This window comes from Sturnus vulgaris, chromosome 18 (genome assembly GCF_052056855.1).
Source record: "Sturnus vulgaris isolate bStuVul1 chromosome 18, bStuVul1.hap1, whole genome shotgun sequence".
NCBI lineage: Eukaryota > Metazoa > Chordata > Aves > Passeriformes > Sturnidae > Sturnus > Sturnus vulgaris.
Genome location: NC_142260.1, coordinates 3,531,101 through 3,551,110, shown reverse-complemented (window position 1 = coordinate 3,551,110; position 20,010 = coordinate 3,531,101). Strand labels below are relative to the sequence as shown.

General features: G+C 37.0%; 1 protein-coding gene across 7 annotated transcripts in view; it reads left to right on the top strand.

Annotated features, from left to right (window-relative positions):
- Positions 1-20,010, top strand: part of SBF2 (SET binding factor 2) — a 231,263-nt gene that overhangs the window by 162,886 nt on the left and 48,367 nt on the right. For all 7 annotated transcript variants that reach the window (XM_088175608.1, XM_014876284.2, XM_014876287.2 and 4 more), the window contains 2 exons: positions 3,302-3,370; positions 19,647-19,817. In XM_088175608.1, the coding sequence (XP_088031734.1) occupies positions 3,302-3,370; positions 19,647-19,817 (240 nt within the window). The remainder of the gene's footprint in view (positions 1-3,301; positions 3,371-19,646; positions 19,818-20,010) is intronic.

Below are 20,010 nucleotides of genomic sequence, written 5' to 3'. Positions count from 1 at the left end.
TGTTCCACACAATTCTTCTAGATTTTTATCATGTGACTAAGAGAAAGCAGAAATCCCTGAGTGTAAGTTGTTGTTTAATGCAGGAGAAGAGGTAATTTTGGGCTTGCTCTTGTGGGATATCAGAGAGGGCTTAGCAGCCTTCCTGCCCCTGCATGCCCAGGAGCAGATCACAGAAGATCTTTTCCTGGGCTGACTTTTCCCAGCTGCTCATCACTAGGAGCACACTGCAGAGGGCATCTCAGCCTCCTCATGATCTACAGTGCCTGCTTTTCCAAGCAGGAATTCCGGGCAGGACCTGCTCTGAAGTCAGGATGAGGAGCAGAGTTGTGTCTCTCCCCCAGCACCAGGAGCTTAAGCCACCTGCAGATTGCAGCATCCATCAGTGCTCCCCGTGCCAGCCCCATGTGTCCAGCCAAGCAGGCAAAATCTGTCACTTCCAGGCTCTCAGCTCTGCAATCTGATGGCAATATCAAACCACCAAAGTTCTCCTGCTTATTTAAACTGAGTGGACTATAAGAGTAATTCACATGCCTTGTCAAAGTAAGTGATGTAAGGAGAAACATTCTTCTTTTATTATTCACTTGTCAATTCAGTGTAGCAAAGCTATTTTGAGTGTACATGAATTCCTGTAACACTTCCAATCTGCTGCAGAGTTCAGCAACTGTCTGGATATAGGATCAGTATGGCCAGAGCCACGTGCCAGGTTTTCACTCAATTAGGCATGGATTCAAAGCAGTACTCTGCATATGTCATGGTGGAAGCCTGTATTTCACTGTCAAAGGTAGTTGGTTTTTTTTGGTGATTAATTTGCTGAAAATAATTTTTGTTCCCCAGATGTGTTTCAATTTCATTTTGTGCAAATTAGGTGGAAAGGCTTTGATTATTTCATGGTATTTGATTCTTGTCTACTTCTGTAGCAGCAGTAAGAGATATTTTTCACAATTGGTAAAGACATTATATATAAGGCAGCTGGATTGCATTGTTTCAGGAGTCTAAATTAATTGCCTACAACACATATATGACATTTCCAGTACTTTGGTTTGTCTGTAAAATTGAGAAGTTGAGATTTCAGTGCAACATCTCTTACCTGTGGCATTCTGTCTTGGAGCTACAAAGCAGGTAAACAGTTAATTACTTCCACTCATCTTAAAACAACAGTGTCACAATTTATTCCTAACTGAGGTCATTCCTTGTCATATACAGGAGAAGGAAAAAACCATATAGAGATAACACTTCCATACTGCAAATCCATGTACTGCTGACATGGAATATGTGGAGAATTTCATACTTGAAGGAAGGAATGGAAAAATAATCTAATGTGTTGTTTATATGGTGATGATATATATCTTTGAGACATATGTTAGCTCTTGGAGTATTGAATGCTCTCTAGGTGAAGATACATTGCTCAGTTTTTATAAAGATATTTTTATGTATATTTTGGATAGAAGCCCAAACTCTTTCAAATAATTCGAGCTAAGGGATTAAGTAGGTAACCTGAAATTGAGGATGGATTATTTTATACCTGGTTATAAATAATCATGTACAGAAATAAGAGATGTATTTCTTTGAAAGCTGTTGCACATTTTTAAAGATTGGAAAGTCAAATTTTGAGTGGGAAGTGTTCTTGTTAAGTGAAAAAGCACTAAGAATATTTATCAAATATTAAACTAAAAATACATGTGTTAACTTCCAAATGGGGATTAAGGATGTGGATAACAACAGGGAATAATGCAGAAATGGAAAATTGAAAGCAGCTGAGGCTGTGTCCTTTAGCCTTATGCTCTGAGATCTTACAAACTAATTTGGGTTTGCTGTATGCATGTTGCAATACTAAGGGGCATCATTATATATAAACCTTCACAACTGTCAGCTTGTTGTATCCCTTTCCTGAAGGTGTGTGTAAACGTTTTTCTAAATGCTGCTGTATTTGACTGTAATGGTATTGGTAATCCATTTAGGTAAGTTTGAATAAAGTAACAGAAGATGAAGGAATTGTTATTGAAAAATCACAAAGGTTGAAATAGATTTTAAAATGATGAGGAGCAAAATAGTCTTGTGATGAATTCTGCTGGTCTGTTGTTTTAAACCTGCAATCCACAGTCACTCTGCAGCCATTTAAGAACAAAGAATGAGATGGATACAAATAACATCCTAATGAGCCTTACCATTATTGTTTTTGTAAGGTTGATTTCATATTTCTGCTGTCACAATTGGCTGGTGCCAGCTTTTTGCTAGTTGCTGTGTTTTAGATAACTCTGATATGAGATGAAAACATAAATGTAAAATCTGGTGGAGGAACACTTGAGATATCTCAATTTTGGCATTTGATCAGTTGTTACAGTTCATAGGAGTGGTTTGAATTGCAGAGTGCACACTGTAACAATGATGTTAAAAATATTAAAATGAATTGTTTAGCTGGACATGTTGTTTGTCCATTGATCATCCAAGGGCACAATGGTGCTGTGTTTGTCTAGCACAACTGTGTGAGTTATTGCATTTTTTAGAGGTGGCAAAAAAACCCCACCTGATCACTTATTTTAAAGTATCGTTTTTAACTCTTGTTGGTATTTTTTTGTTCTATTTTTTTTTTCCTATGGTCATAAAAACTCAAGTAGTTTGTTTTTTAAATATTAAGTTACATTCCAATTCTGCTTTCTTTTAAGAGACTTCCGTAATAAAATCACGACTCCCATCAGCACAATTACAAGTTGATTTACTTTGGCATAGCCTTCTCTGCCTACAGAGACATGAATGACACACTTGACTGTTGAATGAGGCATTCAGAGACTTGAAGAAAATGGGTTTTCATCTTCTTTTAAAGTTAACCTTGTGCCAAACTTTTGTAGAGGCTGTGGAGGTGATTCTTTCATATTGCATAAATGTCACTTCCTTCATGGAGACGTTTTGAAAGGGCATTCTTTGGTCATCACATCACTTCCATTTTAGTCAGGTTTGCTCTTGACCCAAATGGAAGCAAATTACCTTTTTATTGTTTCCTAAATGAGGAAAACTTTCTTTATTATGTATAAACTATGTCAGTGAATTCAGACACATGAATGAGAAATTGGCTGATAAATTTCTAAAGTGGGAAGAATCACAGCAATACCTGTCTAGGAGAAATCAAATATATATATATATATACACACACACACATAAATATGTGTTATTTTTACATTATAGCAAATGATTAAAGATTATGTTGTGTATCAGAAGGATGCCAGAGGGACTCCATGAGGCAGAAATGAAATTACAATGCACAAAAAATTGTTTTATTGATTTCCTTCTTTGTTTTCTCTTGCAGGATTGTTCATCCTCAGAAGAATACAGCATTGCTGCAGCATTGCTGCCCCTGACAACTGCCTTCTATAGGGTAAGTTTCTCTTGCAAACCACTGCTATTTTGTGGCTTTTTTACATCATATACATTGTTAAAATGGAGAAAGGCATGACAGGAGAGAAATGATGGGTAGGAAAATTCATTCTAAAATTTATTAATGTCAATGGAAATCATCAAATAGACTGCTATGGGCATTACTCCAAAAGGACATTTATTGATGTTGGGTCATGATTATGAAACGTGCACCCAGAACTAAATGCAGGCTTAGAGAATTATCATTGAATTATATTTAGCCACTAAAATAATAGAAAAAAATAATTTCTGATGTTACCATGTAAAAACTATTTATTGCAGTACTTCTATGTTCAATTTGGCATTTAAACATACACTGGCCAATAGAATACAATGGTCACTGTAGTAGAGTTGGCCAATAAAGTACTTGGCCAAAAGTACAAGTTAAGTTTTTAATCTGTGTAGTTGTTAATTTCGGAGTATATTATGAATGGATTGTTTCAACTGTATATTGGTTTTCAATTTCTTGTTTTGGTTTCTTTTTGGGGGGGGAGTACATAATGTCTGATAGTGGCAAAATACAATATGTTAGTAAATACAAAAATATAAATAATGAAAATTTTATAGGTAATTATTTCAGAAGCAGAACTCTTGTAGTATGATTGTATTTATTTCAATGTCCAAATGCAGAAGTGTTTTCACCAGTTCTAGCTCCAGTCCTGCTTTTTGGGATGTACATACCTGAGGAGATAAGTTCAGAATGTGGACTTGCTTACAATATTAAATAAACTTTGTTTAATGTGAATGTTGTTATACAACTCAGTTTAAGAAATAAGTGCTTAGTCATTGGTAATTGGTAACTGTGATATTGCAAAAACAGCAGTGGCTTTGACAGCTTATCTACACATCAATAATCCAGAAATGGAAAAATGCACCCTCCACCTTTCAGGTGGCCCATGAGACATTTTTGAGTAGCCAGAGGTGAAATGCAGACAATTCCCTCCTTTGGCTGAATGGAAACCAAGGCTGCTGCAACAAGAAGCTGAGAAATCAGTCAATCATCTTTAATTTAAATTACACAGTCCAATCAATTTCTGGGGGTTTGTAAACTAGAAATAGATTCTGTCATGTTATTTTTACAATAAAAATGTCAAACTTTACCAGTCACAGAAACCAGAATCATTTGTTGAAAGCAAGAGGAATTTTGAAAAACTTAAATGTGTAGAAGATTTCTTGACATTTCTTATTTAAACAAGTACTTAACAGCGTGTATGGAGCATGAACTGACAGGGTTTTTTCCTCTTCTAATTATTTGAACTGTAAAACGTTTTATTTAAATGTGGTTTAGTTTATAGCTGTACATAATTCCCCACAATTTCTCTTAGGGAAGAATGTAGAGAGTATTTTCATTATCTGATTTCATTTCATTATCTAATCTAAGGTAGCATGGTGAGATGTTAAATTTTTTCATCCCAGCAAACCCTTTCTTCCATCTTTACATTCAAGTTTATCTTTCTCTGTTCTCTCTATTTTGAGCCCTTCAGGAGCAGAATTATTTCACATTTGCTGCTTCCACAAATGCTTAATTTGAGGGAAGAGCTAATGAGCTTTAGAAATTTCCCTCTTCCCAATTTATTCTGACTACTGCATAAATTCTACATTTTTGAGAAAATTCTGCTTTCTTTTCTTTTCTGTTTTTTAGTTTTGCTTATGAGAATAACCAAGAGAACCCACATAGCTCTTTACCTGGATAGGTACAGGGATTATTATGGGGTGTTTGCTTAGATTCCTACCTTGGTAAAGTTTAAATTAGGCAAAAAAAAAAAAAAAAACAAAAAAAAAAAAAAAAAAAAAAACACCACAGTAAAAGGGGAGTTTTTAATGTAGTATCATGAGTTTTGAAATAAGCTTAAACAAGTTTTGACGTCACCATCAAGCAGAGTACAAATCTGGATTGAATATAAAATATATTTAAGTAATTTCATCTACACACTTGTATTTTTTGGTAGGGGTAGCAAGATCTCACACCATTTCTCTCACAGAAAGTTCTCTGAAATATTTTTTTAATAGCCTAGACTATTTAACTCTAAAAATACACTCAGGAAGCTGTGAGTCCCTGGATGGAAGAAGCATGATGAGATTTTTAATGTGCCTGACCTGAATTAAAAATTAAAATAACCTGACTATTAACTTGCAAAAGCCAGCTGTTAATGCATAATAGAAAAAGAATTTTGTTTTTCCCAGATCTAATCCTCAGGTTCAGTGATGGTCCCCTTTGGTATGTCCCATTAGATACAATTCTTTGGCAAAAGTACTTATTTTGGCATAAAACTATTCATACTAAACACAAACTGACGTGCTGTTCAGAACATAAGATTATTACACTAGCTTTGCAGTGATTAGTTAAAATTCAGATTAACAGTTTAAGGTTCAGTCTGGATAAAACATAATTTTGAGTAAAGTGATTTTTTTTTAGTAAAAAATTATACTTTTTGGAAGATTTTTCAGCTTCTCTAGAGGTTTTCCAAACTGTGTCATAGACTAGAGTGAATATGTTCTGTCTGGCATGAACCTGTGCTCCAACATGAAGAATTATCTCACCTCTGCCACGGGATTGAAGCAGTGCTTGGCACAGTGCACTTGTTTTATTGGTGTTTCTGTTCTCAGAATGCCATGTTTAATGCCAGCAGCATGTTAAACCTCATTTCCCCCACCCCTTTTGAGAGTGGACAATGTTCTCAGTGGCCAGGAACAGGCAGGAATTGTGCATGGGACAGTGACACCTTTGCGTGTCCATTGGTGTCATTGCACAGGCAGAGCTCCAAGTCAAGTTAGCAGTGACAAAATCTGTAGTAAATCTAAAAGTGTAGTAGAGTTCTAAGAGCATATGGAGTTCAGTCCAGTCTGGTATTTTACCATCTATGTTTGCTGAAGTTTATGATGGGATTTCATTGTTAGTGTAATTCCTGTTGCTGCCAGTGAAGTGAGGAAAAGAAGTTCCACAACATCACAGTTCCTTAAAGGAAGGACTGTTGTGTTCATGAAATGTTAGGTTACATTTTACTCATCTAGGGCAAAGCAGAGCACAAGTGGAACAATTGCCTAAATAATTCCTGAATAATTTATTGTGTTTTACTGAACATAGTGCAGCCACCAAGTGTTTGAGATGTATAAATAATGAGAAGGACGTGGTTTTGTTTGAGTTCAGCAGATAAGCCAAGAAACTGAGCAGTAGCACAACTTTAAACTTGGGGTGATGTTGGTAAGATTCTGGAATGGTTGTGTCATGCATTAGCCTTGAGGGATTTCAAAATATTTTTGGTAAAAACAGCAGAAAATTTAAAGAAGGGAGCAAACTGGCATGATGTAACCCATCTTGTCTTAATGCCTTTGCTTATTTAAAAACTAGTCTAGGGTATTTCTACACAAATCCAATTAAAATTACAAGAAGCATCACAGTGTGTACAGCGTGCTAGGAGCTCTTGGGATGTCTGGTGAAATTTCAGAATTCTCCCTGAAGTCTGGTGAGTGATCTATTGTGAAACTTGATCAGGCAGGATTTGATCGCACTCTAAGTCAGAGCTGATGGGATTAAAGTCATAGACAGGAAGTCAGCACTGGTTGCATATTTGTGGCCTGGAGTAATAATTGAATTTTTCTAGAAAAAATAGTCCCAATGCTTTTTAAAAATTTTAAATATTGGACACAAGCTGTTAGCAAAATGTGACTCATCAGTGACAGTGGACTTTGGTGTGTACTGTTAATGTCACAAAAACAAACAAATTTTTGCTTCTGGGTTAGAAAAAGGTTTTAGTTTACCCTTAGTAATACCGTTGGAATTTTGTTTAAAATTGAAACAATATAAATAAAATGTATTTATACGTGAAGATAAAAGAATTTTTCCATGTTTTCACGGTACGAATGACCCATGCTTGTTTGGTTCGTGGCCACTGCTGTGGATGAAGTGGAAATGTATTCCTTGGTGCTGCACAAAAGAGATCTTGTTCTGTGTGTGGGAAGAAAGGACAAGAGGAAAGGGATGTATTTTAATCATGTTTTCCTTTATTAACTCATCGAGGAAGACAATTTGGTGATTGCACAAGTGCCACTGTCGCATTCCCAGGGTTTGGATTCCCCGTTTCATCCTGGCTCCCTGCCAAGGCTGGCAGGATGTGGTGAGCCCCAGGCTGCATTTCTGGGGGGCTCACAGTGCAGGCAGCACCTCCAGCCTGGCCTGGACACCAGCACAGGGAAGCAAGGCTGCTCCCCCAGGCAGAGGCCACCTCTCTTGGGAAGGATGGGAATTTAATGGGGGAGTTTTGCAGATATACAGAAGGTTCTGTAGGAATGAAAGCGAGTTTTGATACAGAAGAAAAGAATTGCTGAGCCAGTGTGACTGGATAACTAGAAGGCAAAGAGCAAAGTGAGTTAGAAGGAGCTTTTATGGCTTAGAGCAGAGATAAATCCACCTCAAACAAAAGATGTTTCTACCAAACAAAAGGATTTTCACAGGCAAAAAAGAAAGCCAATGTTACAAGTAGAGAAAAGATCTCAGAAATTTCCACTGCAGAACAAGTCCCAGAGTTTAACATGTAACTCCTAACTCCAATGACTGGCTAACATCATATGGTAATTTTAGCAGTTTGGATGGGCTGTGTGTAAATGTAAAAGGCATAGTGTGTGATGCTGATTGGTTGTCATGTATTAAGATGCTCTGGAATGAAAATTTTATAATGAATTGTAACCAGAGGGGCTCCAGGACACACAGCTTGGCCACAGCCAGCAGCTCTGGGCTCACCCACCACCCCCAACTGCTGGAACCTCCTCTATGCAATAAACAACATTTTTAGAGCTGGCTGAAGCCTCCATCTCTCCATCAGGCTCTTACACCTCTCCCTGTGCCCTCCCCGTGCAGCTGAGCTGGTGTTGGACACTCCCTTCAGTTCTTTCCTGCATCCACTCCATGGTAGACACACTTGTGTTCCCCTCTGAGCCTGATGGTGCAGGTTACAGGAATATTTTTCTACCCCTCAAGGATCTTCTCCAAAATTTTATGGCTAAAATTTTATTCTTGAACTGTGTATGATCATCTGTGTTCCCATCCCTTTGTGAGTATATTCCACATTGCATTGCCCCCAGTAAAACACTTACAAATTGTTTGTTTGGCATTCAGAAGTGTTTGAATGCATAATAAAAATACATTATTCTGAGAGTAAAGTTTCCTCTGTGTAGATATTATGAATGGGCTTCCACATTTATAGACAAGCATTTCTTTAAATTGCAGTATTCAGAGCAGTGTAATTTTTCAGAATTACAGGTGTTTAATTTAAATTTGAGTCGGTCGTTTTTAATGGTTTGATGTATACTTGGGGAGTGCTGATCTAGTTCAGGCAAAAATAACCCAAATGCAACAAAATGTCTCCCAGTTTGGATGTATTACACTCAAATTGACATTTGTCTTTTAGCACTGGAGACTGTTTTAGAATTTTTATGTGACTAAATTATGTAATTCTTGGGAGGGAGAGAGGGAAAAACTGATTTTTTAATTATTTTTTTCAAATGCTTCTAAGCCACAAAATTTCAAATAAAATTACAGTTGGATACTGATGTGAATTTTTTTGTAGAGCTTGAAATGGAATGAGAGAAATGAGTCTGCAGCTTTGCAGACTGGGGCTGGCTGAAATCCTTGGGATATGGCATCATCTGCATGGCTGCCCATTTTTCATTTGTACTCCATGTTCCTGTACCTTTGTTGAGAATGAAATAGAATTATATAAAATAGGTGATTTTTTTCAGAGTTTTTAAAAGAGCAAAATGTGGTGTAAATCATTTAACTTAAAGCTTTTGACTGTAGTACAGAACATTTATTCAAGTCATCTTAAGAATTATCCTGGCAGCATTTTCATGAGGAAAAGGATTTTGGTCCAGGGGCTTTTTTTATAGTCTTCAAGGTGAATACAAAATTGTGAGTTAAGTAAAAAATTTAATTAATTTTTTTAAAAAGCAAAACTGGGAGTATTTCATGTTAATGCACAAATAGAAATAATTCAAATGTTTTCCATAATGAAATATATGTGGTGTTTTTCACAGCACAATAATAAAATGAAACGCTGAAATGGATTACCAGGTTTCAATAAGAGTTATGGCAGATAATCAGTGGAACAAAGTCCTGAAATACCTGAATAAAAATGACTGCTGGACTCCAGAACTGCTGGGTGTAGGAGAGATTCCCGTTTTCACAGACAAAGGCTTTCTCTGAAGATGAAATTCAGAATAGTTGATAATATTTTAATCATTAGCATGAGCCCCCCCTCCTTCCAAGAAACACCCAATTAGTTAATTATGTAGCAGGAGTTCCTGATTGGAAATGTGCTTTTTGTTGTGTAGCAGGAGCTACAAAGTCACAGCTGTGATGGTGCTGAAGAGCTGATGGCATTTTTATGTCTTTGTCAGGCAAATTTTACAGTTTGCAATCAGTGGAATATTGCTCCTCCTCTGCTGTGGAAAACAGTGGAATAATTTGGTACTGACATTACCTCTGTTACTTTATCACAATGTTCTGTTATATTAGTGTTTCTTTTGGAATTTGTGTAAACACCAAGGAATTGCATAAAGCTGTTGGATGAGGCAGTTAATTTAGAAAAACAAAATTAGTGGGTTTTTTTTACATTTAACATGAGTTTTGATTTTTTAACTTCAATTTCTGTACAATTGTGATTATCCCAAGTAATTCTCATAATTATCAGCATCCTTTTAGCCATGGAAAGCTAGGAAGACTTTCTGTAATGTGTTAGCTTTCTACATTAAAATATTTTCATTTTTGCATCTGGTCATTATACTTCTCAAACTTTCTGTCCTACTCTGGTGTGCTTGAATTAAAATCACTTCTACTTTAAAATTCTTCACTCTTGAATTGCTGGCTTTAATTTAGGAAACTCCCATCGTGAAAGACTTCCTTTATTGTCTTGGCAAGGAGTTTTGTCTGCTTCCATTAATTTTCTTTTTGTATCTCTATCCTGCCAGTTCTGATACTATCTTAGTCTATGGAAATGTTTTTGTGACTGAAATAGTATTAAGTAACATTATTTTTAGTACTAAAATTGTTTTGTTTATCCATTCTCAGAATGCTAAACCCTCTAATATAGAAATGCATTAAGTTGCCTGCTTAAAAAGAACATGGCTGTGTCATGTAATGGATAACAGGGAAGAAACTGAACCACAAATTAATATTTACAACATTATCAAGTGTGTATATGAGCATTATTTGCATTCCTGGAAAATCCAGGAGCCTTAATTGTGGAGCACCAGAACTGCTGGTGTTGCTTTTGTACAAAAGAACAGAAAAATGAAGATACTTACCCTCAGGAGCTTACAATATGCATTTGAAATAATATAATTTATAATAATACTTGAAGCCAGGCAGTTTGAAGCATTGGGAGGAAGCTGTGGAGTCATCATTATTGTTCATGATTGATGACAGTCATCATTATTCATAATAGTCATCATTAATGTTAATGGTAATTCTGTGCAGCAGTAGGTTAATTAGGGCTGAGGTTTTTATAGACATGACCTAAAAGCAGGATTTTATTGACTTTTGACAGAGGATAATGTGGTTACTTGGCAGGTGCTTATGAATATGAATGGGGTCATGGAAGAGCATTTTTAAGGCAATGGTCAAAGTTTTGTCAATATTTCCAAACACTCCTCCAGTCACAAGTTTTTATTCCATCCATTAAAAGTTCTTTTCATATAAATATTACACTTCTGTAAATGATTTTTGTAAAAGCAAACATACTTTACAAGTTAAAACAGGAACCTGAGGATTCTTGTTAGTTATGATCAAATGGTTTTGCAGTATCCCTTGCAAACAGAGGCACCCAAATGTCACCTCTGATCCTTTAATTTTAATTTGTGCACTTTGCTTCTGAATGGATACATAATACATGCTAGAAGAATGCATCTTATGTCTTTGCAGTAAAGAATGTCTCACCTCCAAATCCATTTTTAGGTGGGGGAAAAAAGAAATTAAACAGGAAAGTAAAATACAACAGGTTAGCATATTAATAGGAGAGAAACTAGAGAATGTTTTTGACATGTCTTTACAAGGAATTTAGGAAATTAATTACTGTGGTAACTTTGCTCTGTTGAAGAAGCTGGCTTTCCTAGAATGATAAAATCATGGAAAACATAACTTAGCAATCTGTAGTTCCCTTCCTTAGTTATTCGTGGGAGGAAGTACTTGGTCAGGAAGAATAAAAAAAGGAAATTCCCCCCAATTAAAATAAGACGTAATGATAAATTTTGTAGTAAATTTATCCACTATTGCTAAAATAAGGAGAATCTTTCTGCTGCATTTCCACTATACTGGAACACATAATTTGTAATTGATTTCACTTGAGCTTGTTTTCTAGAAATGATACCTAACTCTGGTTTTACAATTTTAATTTCGTTACAGCCCGTCTCTTTACGTTGTTACTTCTAGGGGGGATTACAGTGTTACAGAAATTCTGATTCACTTCAAATTTTCACCATGAAAGAATTTCTGGTGGCTTAATTAAAATCTAGTAAAGCTTCTGACCTTAAAGTGAAGGAATGTAAATGAAGTAACAGAGTCCCCCATGCGTTTTCCATATGTGTAAGTTCAACTTTGCCTCCTCTTTGCTCCGTCCTTGTCCCAGTAGAGTGGAACTTTCTGCATGAAAACACAATTTCCTTCATTGAGTTCCATTTCATTGGAGCATTATTATCCCTCATGATTTGAGCAGCCTTATTTTATGTTTCCATAAGAGACAGAGCAAATGCTTACAGATGGTAAGGGGGAGAATTAGCTGATATATTTATGTGTATTTATTGCCTGCTTCTGTGTGAGTGTCTCAGTTGCCATCCTAGATAGCTCATCAACAATTTAAACTGACCAAAGAACTGAGGTGTCAAAACTGCTTTTCTTCCTCACACATCCAAGTGATTTAAGCCCATAATTGGAGTTTGTATCTCCTGCTCTTGTTTTCATCCATATCTCCCTGCATTTTGGTTGCATTTGCTGTTTCTGTACCCTTCGTGACAGTACCTGCAGTTGGAATTGTTGCTAGGATGCTCTTCTTGCCTTCCCCGGATTCATCACAGCTCTCTGATCCTGTGCATGCCCCATCAGCTCGTTGTGACGAGTTCTTAGCACTGTGCCACTAAGAATTCCCAGGGCAGGTGTGTGCCTCTCCCCTTCCTCATGCACTGCACTCACCAAAACTGCATCTCATCATTGGGCAGAGCTGCTCCTGGCAATGTCCTGTCTATAAAGCACCTCCACAATCATCTTCTGTGTCTGTTGGGATTTTGGTTAATCCCTCAAATGGCTTAGCTCAGGGTACAAGTTCATTTTTCTTGTCCACACTTTCAGAATTCTCCATAACATTGCAGTTCCTGATTTTGTGCATCCTCTTTCTTTCACCTGAACTGTATAGTGTATATCTAATTTTTATTGCCAAGGTGAGATCTGCTACTGTTAAAATTTTATGAATTTGCAATTTATATTCTGTATTGTACCCTTATTACATCTTTCAAATTTGCTCATCCCATTCTGGAGGGCTATTGAGGACCATTGTTTGAATAGTTCCTTCAGATAAGGAAATGCTGCATATTGAGAGAAACTCAGAAATAATTTGACCTGTGAAGACAGAGAAGAAGGAAATAGTAATTAAAGAACTACTAGAATGAAGTGACAGAATAACTTAAAGTAGTTGCTTTACTATCTATCCCCTTGGGGGATTATTTAGATGCTCTATTTAGCTGGGCTTTAAGTTACAAATCAGATCATCAATAATTCTAAGAACCATTATTTGAATATAGATAAACCCCATAAACTTGTGAGATTTACAGGGTTTATTTGTCTCTGAGCACAGACCTGGATAACAACTTTGTTGCTGTGGGTTATTTTTGTGGGTAGAGCCAATGCCACCATTCCAGTGCACTCACAGGTGCACACTCACTGCTGAACCACCTGATCCAAAGGGATTCCCTGACTTTTTAGGAGATTTTCAAAATAACTGTGTCAAAGGTTGGAAAACTCTTCAGATGGATTCAACGCTTCAACTGAGAATTTGTGAAATCTGTATCTTAACTAATGGATTTAGCCCACAAAAACTTTATTTGGGAGAAAAATCAAACTATTTCTTATCTGCTTTGTGGAGTTTAACCTTATTTAGAGCTGTGAAGTTCTGGTAGGAAAATGTCTTCCCTCTTTTTTGTGAGATCTGAACATGCAATCTTAGCTTCCTTTCTTTCTTTGTATAACAGAACTATTTAAATTTCATTTTATCTCTTTGGAGAAAGAAGTAAGTTATTACATGTATTGTTTAATGCTACAGAAAACTTTGTATTAGCATGTATCTTTCTTGATAAATCTATGTAGAAATGTGAGGTATTCTGCATGGCTTGAAGTAATGTCTAGTAAATTACACATGACCTTCAGGAATCTAGGATTACAGACCATGAGTAATTAGATGTTTAAGTGACTTTTGCCAGAAAATGTATACAGTAAATAAAGCTCCATCCAGAATTACATCCCATTTGTGCAAAATTCTAGAATTCTATTGCCCTCTGCTGGTTTAGTGCACCTGGCTGTGATTTGGTAGCGCTGAATTATGAGTGAATTGACCTTCCTTTTATTTTTCATGGTGAAATAATAGTAGATAAACCATGTAATGGACCACTTTACTGCTTATTTTATTTTAAAATAGAAGTCAGTCTTGAGTCTGGTTTGGTGGCTTTCTGAAGGAAGGAGAGCGGGCAAATTTTCTTTTTTGTTGCCGAGATTTTCAGGTTGGAGACGAAACTCAATTTAGTATTTCACTTTTTTTTTTTTTCTAAAGCAGTAAAATAGAAATTAACAGAAACTTTGCAGTTCTTCCTTCATGCTTTTTTGACATTTCCCCACATTTGTGTGCACAATACGTGTGGGTATAATTTTATACTTCAGACCAAATAGGAAAGCCATTCATTGAACTGAATTTTTTGACTGACGTTATCCATACAACACACAGTCAGACTTGAAAACATATTCATATACAATTATACTTGCTGGAGTATGTGCATTTTTAAAGTGAAAGAGGGTAGATTTAGAATAGATAATAAGAATAAATTGTTTATTGCAAGGATGATGAGCCATGAGGGAAGGTTGCCCAGAGAAGCTTTGGGTGCCCCATCCTTGGGAGTGTCCAAGGCCAGGTTGGAGCACCCTGGGATGGTGGAGATGTCCCTGCCCATGGCAGGGGGGTTGGAGCTGGATGATCTCCAAGAAGCCTGCCAAGCCAGGCCAGGCTGTGATTCTGTGACAATGCACACACTGCAGGCTGGGATGTAAATAAGGCTCAGTCCTGCTGGTCAGTCAGGGAGGCTTGATCCAGCTTTGAAATCTTTTTGGGTTTGCCAGGATCTGTGTGTGCACAGCATAGATGTGACTGCAGGACTGGCTTGTAGTGTAATTAGTGGTTTATCTTCGTTTTCTTCTGCCTTCACTCAGTTTTAATCCTTAAAACACAAAGGAGGTGGATTTCTTGTTCAGACTTGGTTGTTTATTAAATCTTATCTAAAGTGCCAAGAGTTCTTCAGCACTTCTAGCTACCAGCTAAAAGTGAGCAAAATGGAGGTGAATTGAGCTGGTTACAAGGCCTTTCAAAGCCAAACAGTTCAATTAGAAGCTAACACCTTTATTATTTATACTTTTGACTCAATAACCAAACACTCGTGACCCGCACTGCGGGATTTTCTATCCAACCAAAAACTACTACCTGAAACTAGGAAGGAGGAGGAAGAGGAAGGAACAAAAATGAGAAAGAGACCATGCCCAAACCCCTCCATCTTGTCCCATACCTATTACTATATTCTAAAACCCCAAACTCAAAACCCTTCACCATGTGAAATCACACACTTCCATTCTAACTACACACCCGTGATTTTTAACTCCATCACTCAAATTTTGGAAGCCTTCTCCAAGGCCTCAGGTCAAAAGCAGTGTTCTCCTGGTTGTCAGTGTCAGAAAGCACAGAAAGTTCAAAACTCCCAGGCTTCAGGGTTCCAACATCTTAGAACATGTTTCTGTGTAGAATTTGGTTTGCATCCCTTGGGCAGCTGTTGCCTGCTGTACCCACTCCAGATGTGCAGTAGTTGCTGGTGTTTGTCTGAGCAGCTCTTTAAACTGGCAGTGCCACTGGGTCCTGATGATCTCTAACACTCGCAGCTGCCAGGGATAGCTGTGGGCAGCAGGGGAGAGGAAGAGCTTTGGATGCAAAGGTGCTGCAGCAGCTTCCTCACAGGGCAGCTGGAAAACCCCCAGGCAGTGATTCCTGGAGGAGCTGGGGAGGAAGCTGCTCTTTGCATTCAGCATCCTCCTCCTCCTCACTTGTTCTGCTTCACTTGCTCAGCAAATATATCCAAACCAATAACTCAGGCTGTCAGCTGGAGACAGAAATACACTTTATTTCTGAAGTAAACTGGATTTCTCTATAAAATAGTTCACTGTTGAGTTTTCCCCTTCATTTCATAACTGAGAGACATGCAGCAAAATCCTGTGTGAAAAGAGTGGTTAGGTATATTCATACTTTGATTTTTATACTTTATGGTTTGAAAATAGTTTTTCAACTTCACAATTAATAGCTGTATCCTTTGCTTTGCTATAATAAACTTCCTTCTTTAAGCTTTTGTGGTGTAAAGAGTAGTGACTACTGAGTCACCAGCACATAATGTTACAGAAATGTTCTTTGAGGGCCTGGACCCCACAGCAACTTTGGGAGACTTGGAACTGGTGCATATTTCTGCAAATATAATTTTCACAATCAGAAGTATCCAGTGTCAAGAAACAGGGAAAAAACTCTTACCCAGTACCTCTCAGTAAGGTGGAAATAATGGAAAGATAATTCCTGAATTCAGGAACCTGCCTAGGACACAAGTCCCAAACCTACCTTGTGTTTTCCCAAACTGTAGTGTATAATTAATTATTTTGATAGAGGTAAGGTCTGTTTCATCTGGAATTTAGGAAAGGAGTGTTCAGGGTTTTTAAAATTTCATTAATCTATGTAAAGAACTGAATATCCTTTGCAGAAATTAACTGGTTTTCTGTCGGTTGTTACAATTTACACCTCAATGCTCTTTCTGTCCTACTGACAGCTTTAGAATAAGGACTTCATCAGTTCAGAACTATTTTTTATTATTTTCTTCTGGGGTCTCTTTTAAGCTGTCAGTCCCTAAATCCTCCCTTATAAGTAGGAAATTCTTTTGCTGCCTCCTGCATTCATTCTGTCTGGCAGGAGTGAGTTATTGGGACAGTGAGAAAAAACACAAATATTGGTGTAGTTTAGCTGCCCTGTGGAGAGCTAGGTGAAGATATGTTTTATATATGTAGTATTTCTTGATGGAAAACACCAAATTACTGTTCTATTTAAACTGGAGAAGATCTGAGCAAATTCTTTTGAATGCAGCAGTAAACATTTGGGTGGGTTGGATGAGTTTCCATTCTAGGGAAGTGGGCTGACTAAGCACTCTCTGCATAGGGAATATAGACACTGCAAACTTCTATTTGTACCAAGAGTATTTTTAGTCCATGGATTTAGGCTGCAGAGGAACAACAGTGTGCTTCTTGAGGCTGGTATTCTTACTGCTGCTTTTACAAACAAACTAACCCAAACAAGAAAAGAATCCAAAATGATTTTGCCCAAAATAACTGGCAGAGCCAGGAACTGCAAGTTCTGATTTTGATTCTGTGCTCTGGCCACTATCAGGTTTTGCCATTTGTTTCAACACATGCAGGTGATGAGAAGGATAATATTTATGATAATATTTATGATCACTGAGCTTTTTTGATGTGTTTTCTTTCATGCTTTTGTAAACAAACCTTTTTTATTTGGTCTAGGAGTTATTGTCAATGTTGATTTACATTATTATGTTTGACCATAAATCTTCATTGTTTAAAAATTATGTTTTGTACATGACTGTTCATGGTTTTAAATTATGAGCACAGGAAGAGAATCTGAAAGCCCCTCAGCTTTCCTGTCATGTTTGTCCCCATGTGAAAATCATTTATCTCATTTTTATTTCTTTAGACCCAGGGTTAGGAGCTTAAACTTCCTTTCGAGTTTGTGTCAAAGATCACCCCTTTTCTACCCAGTTTACACAATTACCTGATTTGGGTTGAGGCATCAAAGGCAACTGAAGGGGTTGGTAGTCAGTTCACTTCTTTGTGTGCATTTACTGCACAAATTGATGTGAGTTAACCCTACCAGCTAGCTAGGCCTGAACAGACTTTTTTTTTTTTTTCCCTTTCTCCTTTTGTTTTTCCTTCCCCTTTTACTTTCCTTTCCCCTTTTTCCTTCCCCCTCTGGACATTCATACTCCCTTTTTGCAGTTCTGTTGTGACTGGGATTTCAATCCCAGTGAAAAAACAATAAATCAAAGTAAAAGTTATGATATGGATTTAGCACTAACCTTTGCTTTCGAGCTAAGTTATCCACATTTTTATTGCACGATTTACCCATCATCCATATTCCTCTGAAACACAGGTTTTGTGCATCTGGGGGTTGAGGTAGGTCAGTGATTGGGCCAGATCAGTCTGTGGGTCCTGTGGTGTGCCTTTTGCATGATGAGGTTTTCTCAAGGGATTGTCCAGCAATCCCTCCAAAGATCAATAGGACATGGTTTGTGCTGAGCTGCTCTGGAATTAACAGCTGGATCAGTTTGGATCAGTTGTCATTTCCTGTGATCTGCCAGCAGCTGCCCCACATCTGAAACCTGGGCATCAAACAAACATCTGTCTGCTCTCTCAGTCTGCACTGAAGAAACCAAGTCACATTTAACATTACCTGAATAGGTGTAGGTTTCTTAACAGGTTACCAAGAAATTTTGATGAAATTCTGCATGATCAAATCAAAATGATACTTTTAGATGGCTTAAGCACAGGAAGGCACTTCAACTGGGTAAATTTTATTGGCATGCCACATAGCATTTCCTCAGATATAGAATTTTCAAGAACCTTTGATAGGGAATAAGTACATGGCACATGACCAGGACTTGCAGTTCATGCTGTACTTGGAAGAGCATGGTGAGCAAAACACAGTTTGAAGAATTGCAAAACTGAAAATCTGTAAACCAGACTGCAAAATTTTTTGGTTGTAATTTCCTATCCTCCATTTGAATGCCCAAATGCCAGCTAGGGAAATATTTTAAGTACTGGCTGTTCTGTACAATTGTACAATTACAAATATTAAATGGAGTGGTATCCATGCTCTCCAGGAAAGTGATTCAGAACATAATCACTAAAGTACAATTTAAGTTGTAGCTATAGTGTGATTCAGGTATGGGGAGCATTGTGAGTGATAGCCATTAAATGAGACACCCAGTAATGTACTTTTTTCTTCAGAAATAATCATAAGCACAAATTTAGATGACCTGCTTCTTTACTACATGCAGTATACAACACATTGTTTTGTGGCCTTGTTTTATCACAAAGTAAGAACATATGAGAAAGGATTTCATTCTTCATTATTCAGGTCATTGAAATAAATTTCCTTTCTTTATATGTGGTTATCAAGAATATTAAACAACTCCCTGGGAGGCTAGTGCAACCTAAATAAATAGATGTACTTGAAATAAATAGTTCGTTCATAATGACTAATGCTGTAACAATTCTGAGTTTGTTTGAGACTTTCCAGTGATCCAGACCCTTGTGACTTCAAAGAACATACCCAAATTAGAACTCTTTCAGGAACTGCATTTGGGTCACACAGTTCAGTAAATAACACTGAAGATAACGATTTATCTAATCTGCTGTTGCAACAAATGCAGTTTATTGGAAGGACTCAGTTGACACTTATTATTACTTAAAATTTCATTACTACAGTTCTAAATAAAATGAGAAATCATTTTCATCTGTTTGAATACTGATTCTATGTTGTACGACCAGGTTATTAAAAATACTGTGGTTTATTGGCAAGGAAGATGTTTTATATTACAAATGTTTTCTGTACTGTTATCTCAAAATTCTTGCCTCAATTCTCATTTTTCTACTCTGAATCAGGAAAACCATGCCTTGCACTAGCATTAAACTCAACCTCCCTGTGTGTTGATCTCTTGAATGGCACAGGACTGGAGATCATTTCTCTATTCCATATTGCAGTACAAAAGTTGATCTATTAGTATATATATGAATCATATATATACACACACGTGTGTGTGTGTTAGTTCTGAATTCATAGCTTTCAAAGAAATGGAATAATAGGAATGACTTGTCAACTTTGCACATTTTTTGCTTTCAGAAATTAGCACCTGGGGTTAGTCAGTTTGCTTACACCTGTGTCCAGGATCATCCTATCTGGACTAACCAGCAGTTTTGGGAAACAACTTTCTACAGCAACGTGCAAAATCAAGTTCGCTCCCTCTACCTTACAGCCAAAGATGACAACCATGCAGTACAGTTGAAACAAAAGGTAGGAAAACACATTAAAATATTAAAGTAAGATTTTTATTCACATATTAATTGTCTCCTAGGTTACAGAGAGTTAAATTAGGGTTTTTCCAATTTTATGTGTTTTTCTTTCATTTTTTCCCATATTACACAGTGTACAATAACATGAGAACTAATCGAAATTTACATTTATCTGCAAAGCATTATAATTTGAT